Source organism: Eulemur rufifrons, chromosome 8 (assembly GCF_041146395.1).
Source record: "Eulemur rufifrons isolate Redbay chromosome 8, OSU_ERuf_1, whole genome shotgun sequence".
NCBI classification, from domain to species: Eukaryota; Metazoa; Chordata; class Mammalia; order Primates; family Lemuridae; genus Eulemur; species Eulemur rufifrons.
This window is the reverse complement of record NC_090990.1, coordinates 53776711-53788742: the sequence shown is the minus strand read 5'-3', so window position 1 is coordinate 53788742 and position 12032 is coordinate 53776711. Positions and strand designations below refer to the sequence as shown.

At 36.2% G+C, this 12032-nt stretch overlaps 2 protein-coding genes and 1 pseudogene across 9 annotated transcripts in view; 1 reads left to right on the top strand and 2 right to left on the bottom strand.

Moving 5' to 3' along the window:
• The window catches only part of SRSF11 (serine and arginine rich splicing factor 11), a 44881-nt gene extending 35766 nt beyond the window's left edge, over positions 1-9115 (bottom strand). For all 8 annotated transcript variants that reach the window (XM_069480133.1, XM_069480138.1, XM_069480141.1 and 5 more), the window contains exon 1: positions 9030-9115. The gene's annotated coding sequence lies outside the window, so the exon portion shown is untranslated. The remainder of the gene's footprint in view (positions 1-9029) is intronic.
• Positions 3652-3758, bottom strand: LOC138390951 (U2 spliceosomal RNA; annotated as a pseudogene).
• A 154-nt stretch (positions 9116-9269) lies between the features above and the next one.
• The window catches only part of LRRC40 (leucine rich repeat containing 40), a 47758-nt gene continuing 44995 nt past the window's right edge, over positions 9270-12032 (top strand). Inside the window, exon 1 of the mRNA XM_069478072.1 lies at positions 9270-9422. Coding sequence (XP_069334173.1) covers positions 9272-9422 — 151 coding nt within the window. The 5' untranslated portion in view covers positions 9270-9271. The remainder of the gene's footprint in view (positions 9423-12032) is intronic.

Sequence of the window (12032 nt, the reverse complement as noted above, 5' to 3'; positions counted from 1 at the left end):
ATAAATAGATTAAATAGTTAACTACCTTACATTATTGTCTGTTTCTCATAGAAATAAAATATATGCCTAAAGGCAAATAACAAATATATCAAAGCAAATAACAAATACAGCCAAATCTATGCTAGTTTTAAATCACTGTAGATTTCTTTAGGCTCTCAATTAAACAAGACTATAGATCATGCCTGTCTCATTCACTATATCTCCCGTATCTTAAGAGGCAGTCAGAAACTTCACAAATTTCTTCAAATATTATGTACCTAACCATGTTCTAAGGATTTTCCTAACTGTTAGAAATATATCAGGGAAATGGAAGTCAATGTCTGTGATCTCATAAAACTTCAGGTCTAGTATGGCAAATTCTCAAAAAACAAAGATACAGATGTAAGAAGTAATGTGTTGTGATGAGATAAAATGGGATAGGAGATGGGGGAGACAGTGTTATCTGCTGAGACCTTAGTAAAAGGAGGAAGCAAGACATTTGAATTTCTGGGATAAGAGCATTCCAGACAGAGGAAATAACAAATCAGAAAGCCCTAAGGATAAGAACAAGTTTGAAGCTTTCAAGAAAAGTAAGACCATTCTATGTTGAATGAATGCTTGCCAGTTTAAATTTCAAAGAGACTTATAAAGAAATCCTGTCACGCGGAAAGTGAAGTGAAAGTACGCAGATTAGGATCACTTAGCTCACCTTTGGAGGTACGTTAGGGAAGGCTTCCAGTTATATTTGAACATAAATATTACCAGTTTTACTAAGAGTTAATGCTATTTCTAATCCAGAGCAAAAAATAACCTGTCATTTTGGCCTATATAGTTATATCATAGGAAAGTGCATGATTTCTCATAGGCTTTCAAAACATAGGAAATAATTAACAGGCTCCCCATAATACTCTGAAGATCCACAGGGCCCTCCACTCATAGATAGGGAACCAACACTACTACCACACTGAAAAAAATTGAAAAACTAGTGCTTGATATTGGCAGGAAAGTATCTCAAAGAATATGACAATAATGCTTTATGCAAATCCTCAAAATACTACCAATCCTCTCAGTTATAATGCAGAGGTCCCCAACATTTTTGGCACCAGGCACTGGTTTCATGGAAGACAATTTTTCCACAGGGGGTGGGCGGTGGTGGAGGCAGAGCTCAGGTGGTTGATGCAGCCCGGTTCCTAACAGGCCGTGGACCTGGGGATTGGGGACCACAGTCATAACAAACAAGGTTTAGTTCTTTCCAGTCTCAGGCTTCTAAAAAAATATTTGTACTTAGATGGAAGTTCTTCAGATAAAAGAATAGACACAGGTATGTACAATTCACTCTACTTTCTGGACACCATGTTCTCAGTTGGAAATGTTAAATCACTTTCACTTTTACAGCCACCTTTGTTCACACTAATGGAAAAGACTGGAGTCCTCCCAATTGACACAATTTTGCAAATCTGCACAACAGGCCTTTTATCAAATTAGTGTTAAAAAGCTCTACTCTCCCCACCCCCCAATCTCAAGCAAATAAACTTTTTGAGGACTGGGAAGGTATCAATCTTTGTGTTTCTGATGCCCAACAGTATTATACTGGAATGAAGCCAGCATCTTACAAACACTTAACGAATATGGCCTATGTGCTAGAAACTTTATTAATGCCTCATATAATCTGCCCACCCCTGTAAGGAAGGTAGCTTATTAATAAGGTATGTACATAAGGGTATGCATGTAGCAAAGACTTGGTGAATGAAGACAGCAATGTATTTGCTAGATTTAGTGGGGAATTTAGTTGCAGTAAACTCTCAAAATATTTGGCTATAATTTTTTCCCCCTACAGCTATAGGAAGCAATATGAAAAACATAAGGAAACCCTGGAGCGGTGGCTCAAGCCTGTGATCTCAGCACTTTCGGAGGCCAAGGTGGGAGGATTGCTTGAGGCCAGGAGTTCAAGACCAGTCTGGGCAACATAGCAGTCCTAGCTAATTCGGTGGTTGAAGTGGGAGGATTGCTTGAGCTCAGGACTTTGAGATTACAGTGTGCTATGACTGGGCCTGCCTGGGCAACAGAGTGCAACCCAGTCTCTTAAAAAACAAAAACAAAAAAATCCTAGGAAATATATTGATGCTTACAAATCCATAAATTTTAAAAAACTTATCTGCAGATCACTTTTAATTTCTAATTCTGTGAGTTAGAGAATTATATTTCTATCCTATTTCTAAGTCTATAAACTTAGATAATTCTATAAATATTAATGTTTAGTTGAAAATCAAAATTGTAAATCCCATGCTCCCTTTTGTTCTTCCTCTTGTAAATGAAGTGGAGAAGATAAAGGATGAGCTAGCAAACAGATACAAACACACGGACACACATACACACCAGGACAGAAAAAAAGTCTATCTAAGTTTATTTCCAAATACTTGTTTCATATGGTTTAATCTATATTGTCCACAAATGACAGGCATTCTATATATGTTTTTAAATTGACAAAGCAGGGCCTGTGAACATGCTGAAATTGTAGGCAAAAATCTGTATGTGCCCATTTTTCACAGCTTTGTCTTTACGATTAACATAAGAGGAAAAAAGTAGTAGTCTGAACATTAAGATATTGTTCCCTACATCCCATAGTGCACAGTATTCTCAGCTATAGTGCATATGTATCACTTGTAAAATCAGTCAATTTATCTGTACAGATTTGCTTGTCTTTTTGATTGAATCAGATCAAAAGAAACATTTGGCTGTGAAAGTTCCAGGCATTGACTATTCAATACCATCTTTTACGTTATACAAGATTCTTTTGGAGTCTCAATTAAGAAATGGCCATTGGAAGGAAAGCTTCACAATCTTTAAAAAAAATTAAAAAATCCAGTGGAAAAAACATCCAGTAGAGTTATATGCATCTTTAAGTAAATAGTTTCAAGCATTTTGGTATTAGTTTTTCTTAATCAAAGAATTAGACATTTGCACAATTTGACCTTTAATTTTTTTCCCTATGTGGTAAAATTAACTTTCTCTTCATGAAAAAAACTTATTTTTAAAGACTTAAAGAACTGCAAAATATGAAAGTGTACTCCAACTCACTAATAAGACTGAATTACATTAACTGAATGCATTTAATATGGCCTTTAATCCTTACAACACTTAAAAGGTGCTAGAGTGATTAATAATGCAGACCCTAGAGTCAACCTGAAGGGGCCCTACTACCAATTAAGATAATTGTATGACCTTTTAGCACGTTACTTTTTGCTTCAGTTTTCTTATCTGAATTAAGGGGATAATAGTGCCCTCCTCACTGCGGTTGTTGTGAGGATGAATGAGAATGCTAATGAAAATGCTTAGAAAAGATTAACTACCATTATAATGCCTACTCTACAAATGAAGAAATTAAGGCTTAGAAAATTTAGGCAACTTGCTTAAAGCAGGTAACAGTGGAGCAGGGTGGGATGAAAAAACCAAACCAAACCAGGTACTGTATTTCTACCAACTCATCATAATAAATCCAGAAAAAATTAAACTTATAAAATGGGAATGACAATGATTAGTCTCACTTCTCTATTATTTGATGAAAACCTTTCATTTTGAAAAATAAATGGTTAGCTTCAACTGGGCTCCCTTTTATACCATTATTCTTTTTTAGGCTAGTACCCTAGACTAATTCTATTTTATCACTTACATGAAAGATATGACTCAGAAGAGTTAATTTCCATAGTGAGAAGTTTCTTATTTTAAACTGATAAGAACAGATACTACACTTGATCTTAGCCAAAAGGCTGAGAAGTGATTAGAAATTTCTTATTTTAGATTTCACATTTTAACATAGGTTTTTTGGTAGCATGTTAAAAAATTGTTATATAGCAATAAATAATGTTAAATATTCAAACTATACAAATGTAAAAAAAAAAAGTTTTGTCCTTTATTCTGCCCCCTCCCACTCCACTCCCCTATGCATGTTCTCAACTACGATAATAAAGTACTTCCTCTAATTAGCCATGTGAGCTAATGTGCACCCTTATGTGAAAAATGGGGATAATGATACCATTTGAAGTTTCTAAGATTAGAAATATTATAGATATGAAGCACTCAGAGTGCCCAGCACACAGGCATGCAACAATGTTATATACCATCACAGGAAAGTCAGTTTCCAACTCTCCAATTTTTTATCAATGGATGGATAACAATAAACACTACTTGTCTTACCTCACAGAATTATTGTCAAAATTAAATTGATATGAAAATACTTTGTAAATGGTTAAGTTATAGTAAAGATATGAATTATACTACTATTGGATGCCCTCTCTCCTTTAAGAGGTTGCTGCAATGCAAACACAACACCAATATGAGATTTCAAATTTTCATAATCATTTTGATCTCAAAGGAGTACATAAACAAATACCATGCATAGACAGATGATGGCTAAACAAAACATTCCTTTTTTAATTAAGACATAAATGTTGGCCAGGTGTGGTAGCTCATGCCTATAATCCAAGCACTCTGGGAGGCTGAGCTTTGCATTGTAGGTACCAAGTATTTAAATGTCCACTAGTATTTTGACACCCCAATGATGGATACTTTACAATTATTTATGTATACATAACTGTGATATTTTAAAGAATAGGGAAAAAAACTCAAGTAGAAAAAGAATTGTGGGCAGTCTTGAAGGTATTCTGATAGTTAAATTGGCATTTATCAAATTGTAATTTTGAGTATAAATATGCAATCTAGAAGTCTGAGTATCATCATATTATAAACAATCTATTGATTGTGATTTCAACAAACTGCCATATTATTCATATTTTTCCTCTTATCATGTGAAATTGACACTAAGGGATAAAGTCTCAGGGACCATATTGTGTCTCATTAAAACTGTAAGGGAGCTTTGCTCGTACAGAACAATACTTACCATTTATAAACATTTTCTCCCTCTTCCTTTTTAAAGTAAATGAAGTTGCAAGCTGAATCCAATTGAACAAAAATGTTTGCAAGGGGTGATATAAAGTCAAATTTTAAAAGAGTGGATTTTGATTAAAATTGATTCTTAAACAGACTTGCTTGGTAGTGGTTTGTTTGTGTTAATGAAAAGATAGAATGACACTGCAAGAAATGTTCTGGGGTTTGGTGCCCTAACTTTCCTCTATATTACTTTACTAATTTAAAGCAAAAAAAAAAAAAATCATAAAACACAATTAAGATTAAAATTGAGATCTTAAGTCAGAGAACATATTAATCTTGGAAAAAAGTGCAAGAATATTACATTAGGTATTAAAGGTTAGGAGTAATGATCACTGGTAATAGTAGGAAACATTTCCAGCTAATTTTAGAAGAACCAACAAACAAATCTCAATACCCCAGAGCTTTTTAAAAAATAACACAAGCAAGATTAGTTTACCACCACCTTTGTTTAGGTTTATTTTTTTCAATAGAAAGAAAATAAAACAAAAAATAGAATAAAAGCACTTTTGATAAATTTTTTTACTAGTTTTTCCACTTTTCTTCAAGTGAAAAACACTAACATGTAAAAAGCCTTTTTATAAGAGAAAAATAAAAATGATATTTTCCTAAATCCAAGGGGCTAAATTTTTCTTGTACTGAAAGTAGAGAGAAATACAAGACCAAACATTAGAATCAAATATTAAACCTCCCAGAGCAAGCTGTTTCATGATTCAAAAGTATGAAAAGAAGCAGAGGGAACACACAAAGAAAATAGAAACGTATAATCCAAAAGAAAATGGATCAGAAATAAAATGGTAATTTTTCTTTCCATCAGAAAAAATTACCACATATAACTCCAATAATAACAACATGATACAATTCAAAGCCACATTTGAAACTATGAATAAAATATGTACTTCCTTCAAAGAAATAGTAAAGAATTTTTTCTACCAGCTACTTTTAAAAGTTGGCAGTAATAAGCCTGAAAAGAAAACAAATGTGAAACTGCAAATTAAAATTTTTAAAGAAAACTAAAATGTTCTCTCAATAAATAACTTTTACCATAAGGCAGCAGCTCTCACAGACAAGGCAATATTCTGAAAGATACCATAATACTGATTCAAAATAGGCTAAATCTGTTACATTACACAAAAAGAAACTTCCTAGAAATGTCTGCAAAGACACTTTGCTCGTACTTGTTTTTTCAACAAATGTGCTTGAAAAATCTGCACAAATTAATTTTATTTTCCTTTATTACAACAATTTCAGTTACTTCAGTAATCCATCCTATCAACTGTACCTTTGTCTCTGGAAAAAAATCTAACATGTAGCAATGTTCATAAGAGTAATACAGCCACATGTGAAAGTATCTTGTTAAATTTCAATGGTAAAGACAAGCTGCTCTATACTTTGATAATAGTCTTACTTTCCATGATCAAACAGAAGAGCACTCTGGCCAATATAATTCTTAGGCTTAACATATGTTTGGTTTCTTAACTTTCTTTTTCATTTAACAAAGAAACTTGAAGAGGAAAACCTTCCACTACTTAAATAAAATGAACATAATAAATTGTAGCCAGACAATTCTGTTACAAACAGCAGCTGGTGCAGTAGTCTCCAGCTCTGAGAAGGGGGCATCAATTTCATATTATTTTAATGTTGTATATATAAAGTCCATTTTTTTAAAAAAGCAAATACTTTGACTTAAATGCCCATGTTGGAAAAGGTTAGGGTTTTTGTTTGTCTTTAATGCATTCTTCTTAAAGTGATACAATTGAAATAAAAAGCTAATTCTAATATAATTATATATACATACAATTGCTTTTTCACAAAGAAGCTCAATTCAAGTCACTTAGCTTTCAGTTTCTATTAAATTTGAGATAAAACATGTAATTTTCCCAATTGCACTGTCACTTTTCACTGTCACTCACCTAATCTGCACTTGATAGGCAAGTACATTTTGTACTGTAGCTATATACTGGTAAATTCTTTATATATGTCAGTTTATATCTATTGAAGTTTACCACAAGTATATAAGGCCACTTGGATTTCTCAGAATTACTTTGCCATTAAACATGTTTCTCTTTTAGAAAATGAAACAATGTTTTGACATAGTATCATTAAATGTCAATAATGAAATATTTAACTTCAAGAACAAATGAACGAAAAATGTATACTTTCTTGTGTATTTTTAATAAGTTGAGCTAAAGAAGATCTATTGTAGGGGCAGAGGTGGCTACCTTAAAAATTTTATACTTGAGCAATTCATTCTCTAAAGGTAGGCTGTTACTCCCTACAAAAGAGAAAAAGGTTGTTCTCTAATAAATAAATCTCTTTAAAACAATTGAAGTGTCTCTTAAAATGATTCCAGGATTTAAGAAAAGCAAGTTGGAAATTATGAAAAGCTACTAGTCATGTTGGTTACCAAGGTTTTGGAGACAGATTGAGGTTCAAATTCCTGGTAACATCACTTACAGAAACTTGTGACCTTGGGTTAAGTTTCTTAGCTCCTTTCAGCATCAATTTTCATTTGCAAAATTGGTCATTGTTGTTAAATAATAGCAAACAGAGGTATTATTGGCACTGAGTCTGGCACTTAATAAAGGCTCAATAAGTACCTATTGTCATTATTGTCAAGACAAGCTGATTAATGATCTTGCAAAAGCTGCAATGGTCCTTTTGTTTTAAAACCTGTTCTTTCCTGGCTTAGTAGGGTAACTACTGGTATCTTTCCGTTGTTCGCTTACCGTAAAGGACTCTCTACAGAACTACAAAGAAATAAAAGGGTAGGGTGTTAAAAACTGAATTTTACAGGTAGCAAGAACCTGGACTCAGGTAAAACTTCAGGATGCTGAATTTGTCAGAGGGCTGTCATCCTACCTTTCAACTATGCTACTGATCCCCAGTAGACTTGATGGCGGTTAGAATATTTCCGGGCATATGTTTTTAAAATAAAATCACTTCAGGTAAAAGAAAAGTCAAGTATCCAGGACAGTACGTGCCATGCAAGATTAATTTTTTTTTTTCTGAGACAGAGTCTTGCTCTGTTGCCCAGGCTAGAGTGCGGTGGGCATCAGCCTAGTTCACAGCAACTTCAAACTCTGGGGCTCAAGCGATCCTCCTGCCTCAGCCTCCTGAGTAGCTGGGACCACAGGCATGCGCCACCACGCTCGGCTAATTTTTTCTATTTTTAGTTGCCCAGCTAATTTCTATTTATTTATTTATTTTTTTTAGTAGAGAGGGGGTCTCGCTCTTGCTCAGGTTGGTCTCAAACTCCTGAGTTCTAGCGATTCTTCCGCCCGGCCTCCCAGAGTGCTAGGATTACAGGCGTGAGCCACCACCCCCGGCCTGCAACACTAGTTCTTAATAATTATTGAATCAATCAACAAGCTGTACATTTGGAATGTAAACTTTAATTTCCCAGGAAACACCGATTTATTTAACAAAATTTTCATTTGCAATTCTGAACTGGAGTCCTTTCTCTCACCAAGAGCTCAAGATTTAAGCTTTTATCTTCACTTAATCATTTCAAAAAGTTTCAGCGGTAAGGATTATTATCCCTAAAGTAATGAAAAGGGACGAGCTTTAGAAGTGGTCGAGTAAAATGTCTAAAGTTACACAGTTTGTAAAGCAGCAGCTGGGATTCGAACTTGCACTTTTCTAAGCTGTTTGTGCTACACCAAAGTTTGCGCCACTGCTTGTCTCCCTAAACTGTCCCCGTGGACAGAACCATTCTTAAATTTTAAGCTTTTCTTTTTCTTCTGTGTTGTCATTCCTTCCATTTCACATTACCGCCTATGCTGGACTATAACCTCAATACAACAAGGGGAATGGTGTCAGAGAACAGGCCCGAAGAACAGGAAATCTATTTCACTCCGTACGCCGGAGGTCTGGCGCCACCACCACAAGCGACAAACACAGGCTGGGGTCCAGGGAGGCTGCAGACCGCGCCCAGGTCTCAAGTTTTAGTCAAGGCCCACGTTCAGACTAGGAGAGGGGAGAAGAGAGGGTTATCCTCTCCTGACACCTTCACCACATCAGAAACACAAAGGAGAAGGTTGGAATGGCAGTAATAGTGCAAACGATAAACTCGAACGCCCCTCAAGTTCGTTAAACGCACTTACTCGAGCGAAGTAATTCCAGGACGCTAGGCCAGCACCGGCAACGGAACGGGCTCCTGTGTCCTCCAGCCCCAGGGGCTGATGGTGACGACATCTGGACCGCGCCGCAGAAGGCGAAGGCCCAGCGCGGGGCCACGAACCCAGCGCACAGAGCGCGCGCTCGCGAAAGGGGCGGGCCGGCTCGGCGGCGCCACCTTTGAGCGTCACGGGTGCGGCTGCTGCTTTCGGGCGGAGGGGGTTTGAACATGTCGCGCCTGAGGGGAGTAGCCGGGAGGGATCCCCGGGCGGGGTTCAAACCTGATAGGAGAGACTGCTATACCTCCGTACCCCAGGGGCTGTTAAAGGCAGCGAGGAAGAGCGGCCAGTTGAACCTGTCGGGTAGGAACCTCAGTGAAGGTAAGACCCTGAAGTAACGACCCGATTGTGTGTCCTGCCCTAAAGCCTCGGACCCGACAGCCTCCCTTTCTTCTGGCCTGGCTCTGGCCCTCCTTCTCGGGCCCGTAGCCAGGATCCCTGTGCTCTAACCTAGGCATTTATTACCTTTCGCCTGGCTTGGTCAGCCCAGTTCGGTTCTTCCTCTGGCTTCAGCAGTCTCTGGTGAAGGGACCCTACTGGGAATATGGTCAAGATTTAAACGCGTTGCTTTCTATGATTCCTACATTGTGTGAGATAAGCAGTATAATGTGTGACGAAATTAGCTATTAAATGGTGAATTAATACTTTCTTTGGCCTTCATTTTCCTTCTCTTTATGTGATCTCTAAGGGCACTAACCAACGTTAAAATTTTATGTGTTTTTTTTTTTTTTTATCGACCCTTTTGTGAGCTTAAAATGAGTCTCACTGTTCCTTGCTGAGAGCCTCTTTATGCAACTGGGCAGCGTCCTAATACAAGAAATAATGACATTGTGTTCTAAATTGAGCATCAGGTTAGACGTTGCATTAAGTGTTTGCATTTGGGACCCTCCTGAGAAAACTTGAAAAAGACTAACAAGCACAAATCTCCATACCACGAAGGAATGGCCAGATGCTATTATTATCTGTGTGTTGTGTGTGTGTGAGAGAGAGAGAGTTAGAGAAAGAGAGAGAGGCAGAGAAGGAGATGGAGAAATATAGCATTCTTCCCATAATGTTTTTCTCTACTTATATTCAGTTTTTAGACTGTGATTAAAACCTTCCCTTTTCCTTGTAATGATTGCTTTCTTATGTGCCATGTATAAAGTAGACCAGGCAAACAAATACTTGCTGAATAAAAGGATGTATGATGTAGAATCCCTGCTCTACCTGGAAGAGTTTTGAATGAATGGGAACATAAGCATTTTCAAACTACAGATGGGTATACACATACACTTAATTTTACCAAAGCCTGGAACATTTTCCCCTAAACCTGCATAGCACTCACTCTTTTGCTTTTTTTAGGATTCTGCTCAGAGGCCACACCTCAGAGAGGCCCTTCCTACCTACCTTATCTAAGTACCATTGCTAACATTATTCTCTTACCTGTTTAATTTGTAATAGCATTTATCACTATCAGAATTTATATCATTAGCTTATTGTCTTTTCTGCTCTCCATCTAGAATGTTAATTCAGTGTTTTGGTCATTGTTGTATTCCTGTCACCCAAAATAGTGCTTGGTACATAGGAGATTCTTATTAAATATAGTGGAAACAATTAAGTAAATGAATAAGTATTCTCATATGCCAAGTGGTGTGCTAGAATGTACTTATTGACTGGACCCAGGTGGATTAGTTTGTTAAATTTATAGGGAACAAATAGAGTTTGACTCTTAGGACCATGATGATATGGCTCAGGACTGTTGAGGTTATTATTGTATAAACAGAGCCTAACATAATACTTGGCACATAAAATGATGTTAAGTGAGTAAACAGTATGTCATAGGAGGAAAAAGATATAAATGAGAGAGGCTCATGATATTTTTAACTTATATATCAAAAAGGAATCCCTGTTACCATGATATAGAAGGTCTTTTCCTATCTGGCTCTATGTAGCCTTTTAGTGTCATCCCTTGTCACTCAACATTTGATACCCAAAGCCTATAATTCTGAACTATTTGTAGTTCCTTATGGGGTCATGCTTCTTACCTTCCTGTAGCATTGAGGTACTTAATTATTCTGTGCCTTAGTTTCTCATTTATAATATGGGAGTAATCATAGGACCTAATAAGGTTTAAACGAGATAATATAGGTAAAGTGCCTGGTACATAAAAAGTACACAGTAAAAACTGGCCATTGCTGCTATCATGGCAATAGCCTCCTAACTGGTTTCCTGGATTTCTTGTTTTAAATCTTACACTTGCTACTCAGGAGACTGAGGCAGCTTGGATAACATAGCGAGACCTAGTCTCTAAAAAAACAAATAAAAAAATCTCAACACTCTATCTTAGTGTTATTACCAAGAGTCATATTTCCTTAACATAGATCTTAAATGTCACTCAAAACATTTGATGAGTTCCCATAGCTCGGAAGATACAGTATAGATAGCATAACATGCAAAAGGCTTTCTAAATCTTTTCCTTCTACTATACTACCTCCCATCTCTTTTCAGAATTCTATGCTTTAATAACAACAAATAATTTCCTTTTCCCCCAAACAACTATACATTAAAATTTTTTAAAACCGTATTAATGAAAGTTGAGCAATTAGTACGTTGTATTCTTATATGCCCCCCCCAGCTGTTTCCTCTGTTATTAACATCTTGCATTAATATGGTACATTTATTGTGATTTATGAACCAATATTGATACATTATTATTAACTAAAGTCCATAGTTTACATTAGGATTCATTGTTAGTGTTGTACAGTTCTATGCCTCTTGGCAATATATATCATGTATCCACCATTAAGAATATCATACAAAATAGTTTCACTGCCCTAAAAATCCCCTGTGCTCTACTCATTCATTCCTTACTCACCTTTCCTTGAACCCCTGGCAACCACTGATCTTTTTCCTGTTTCTGTAGTTTTATCTTTTTGAGAATGTCTCATAATT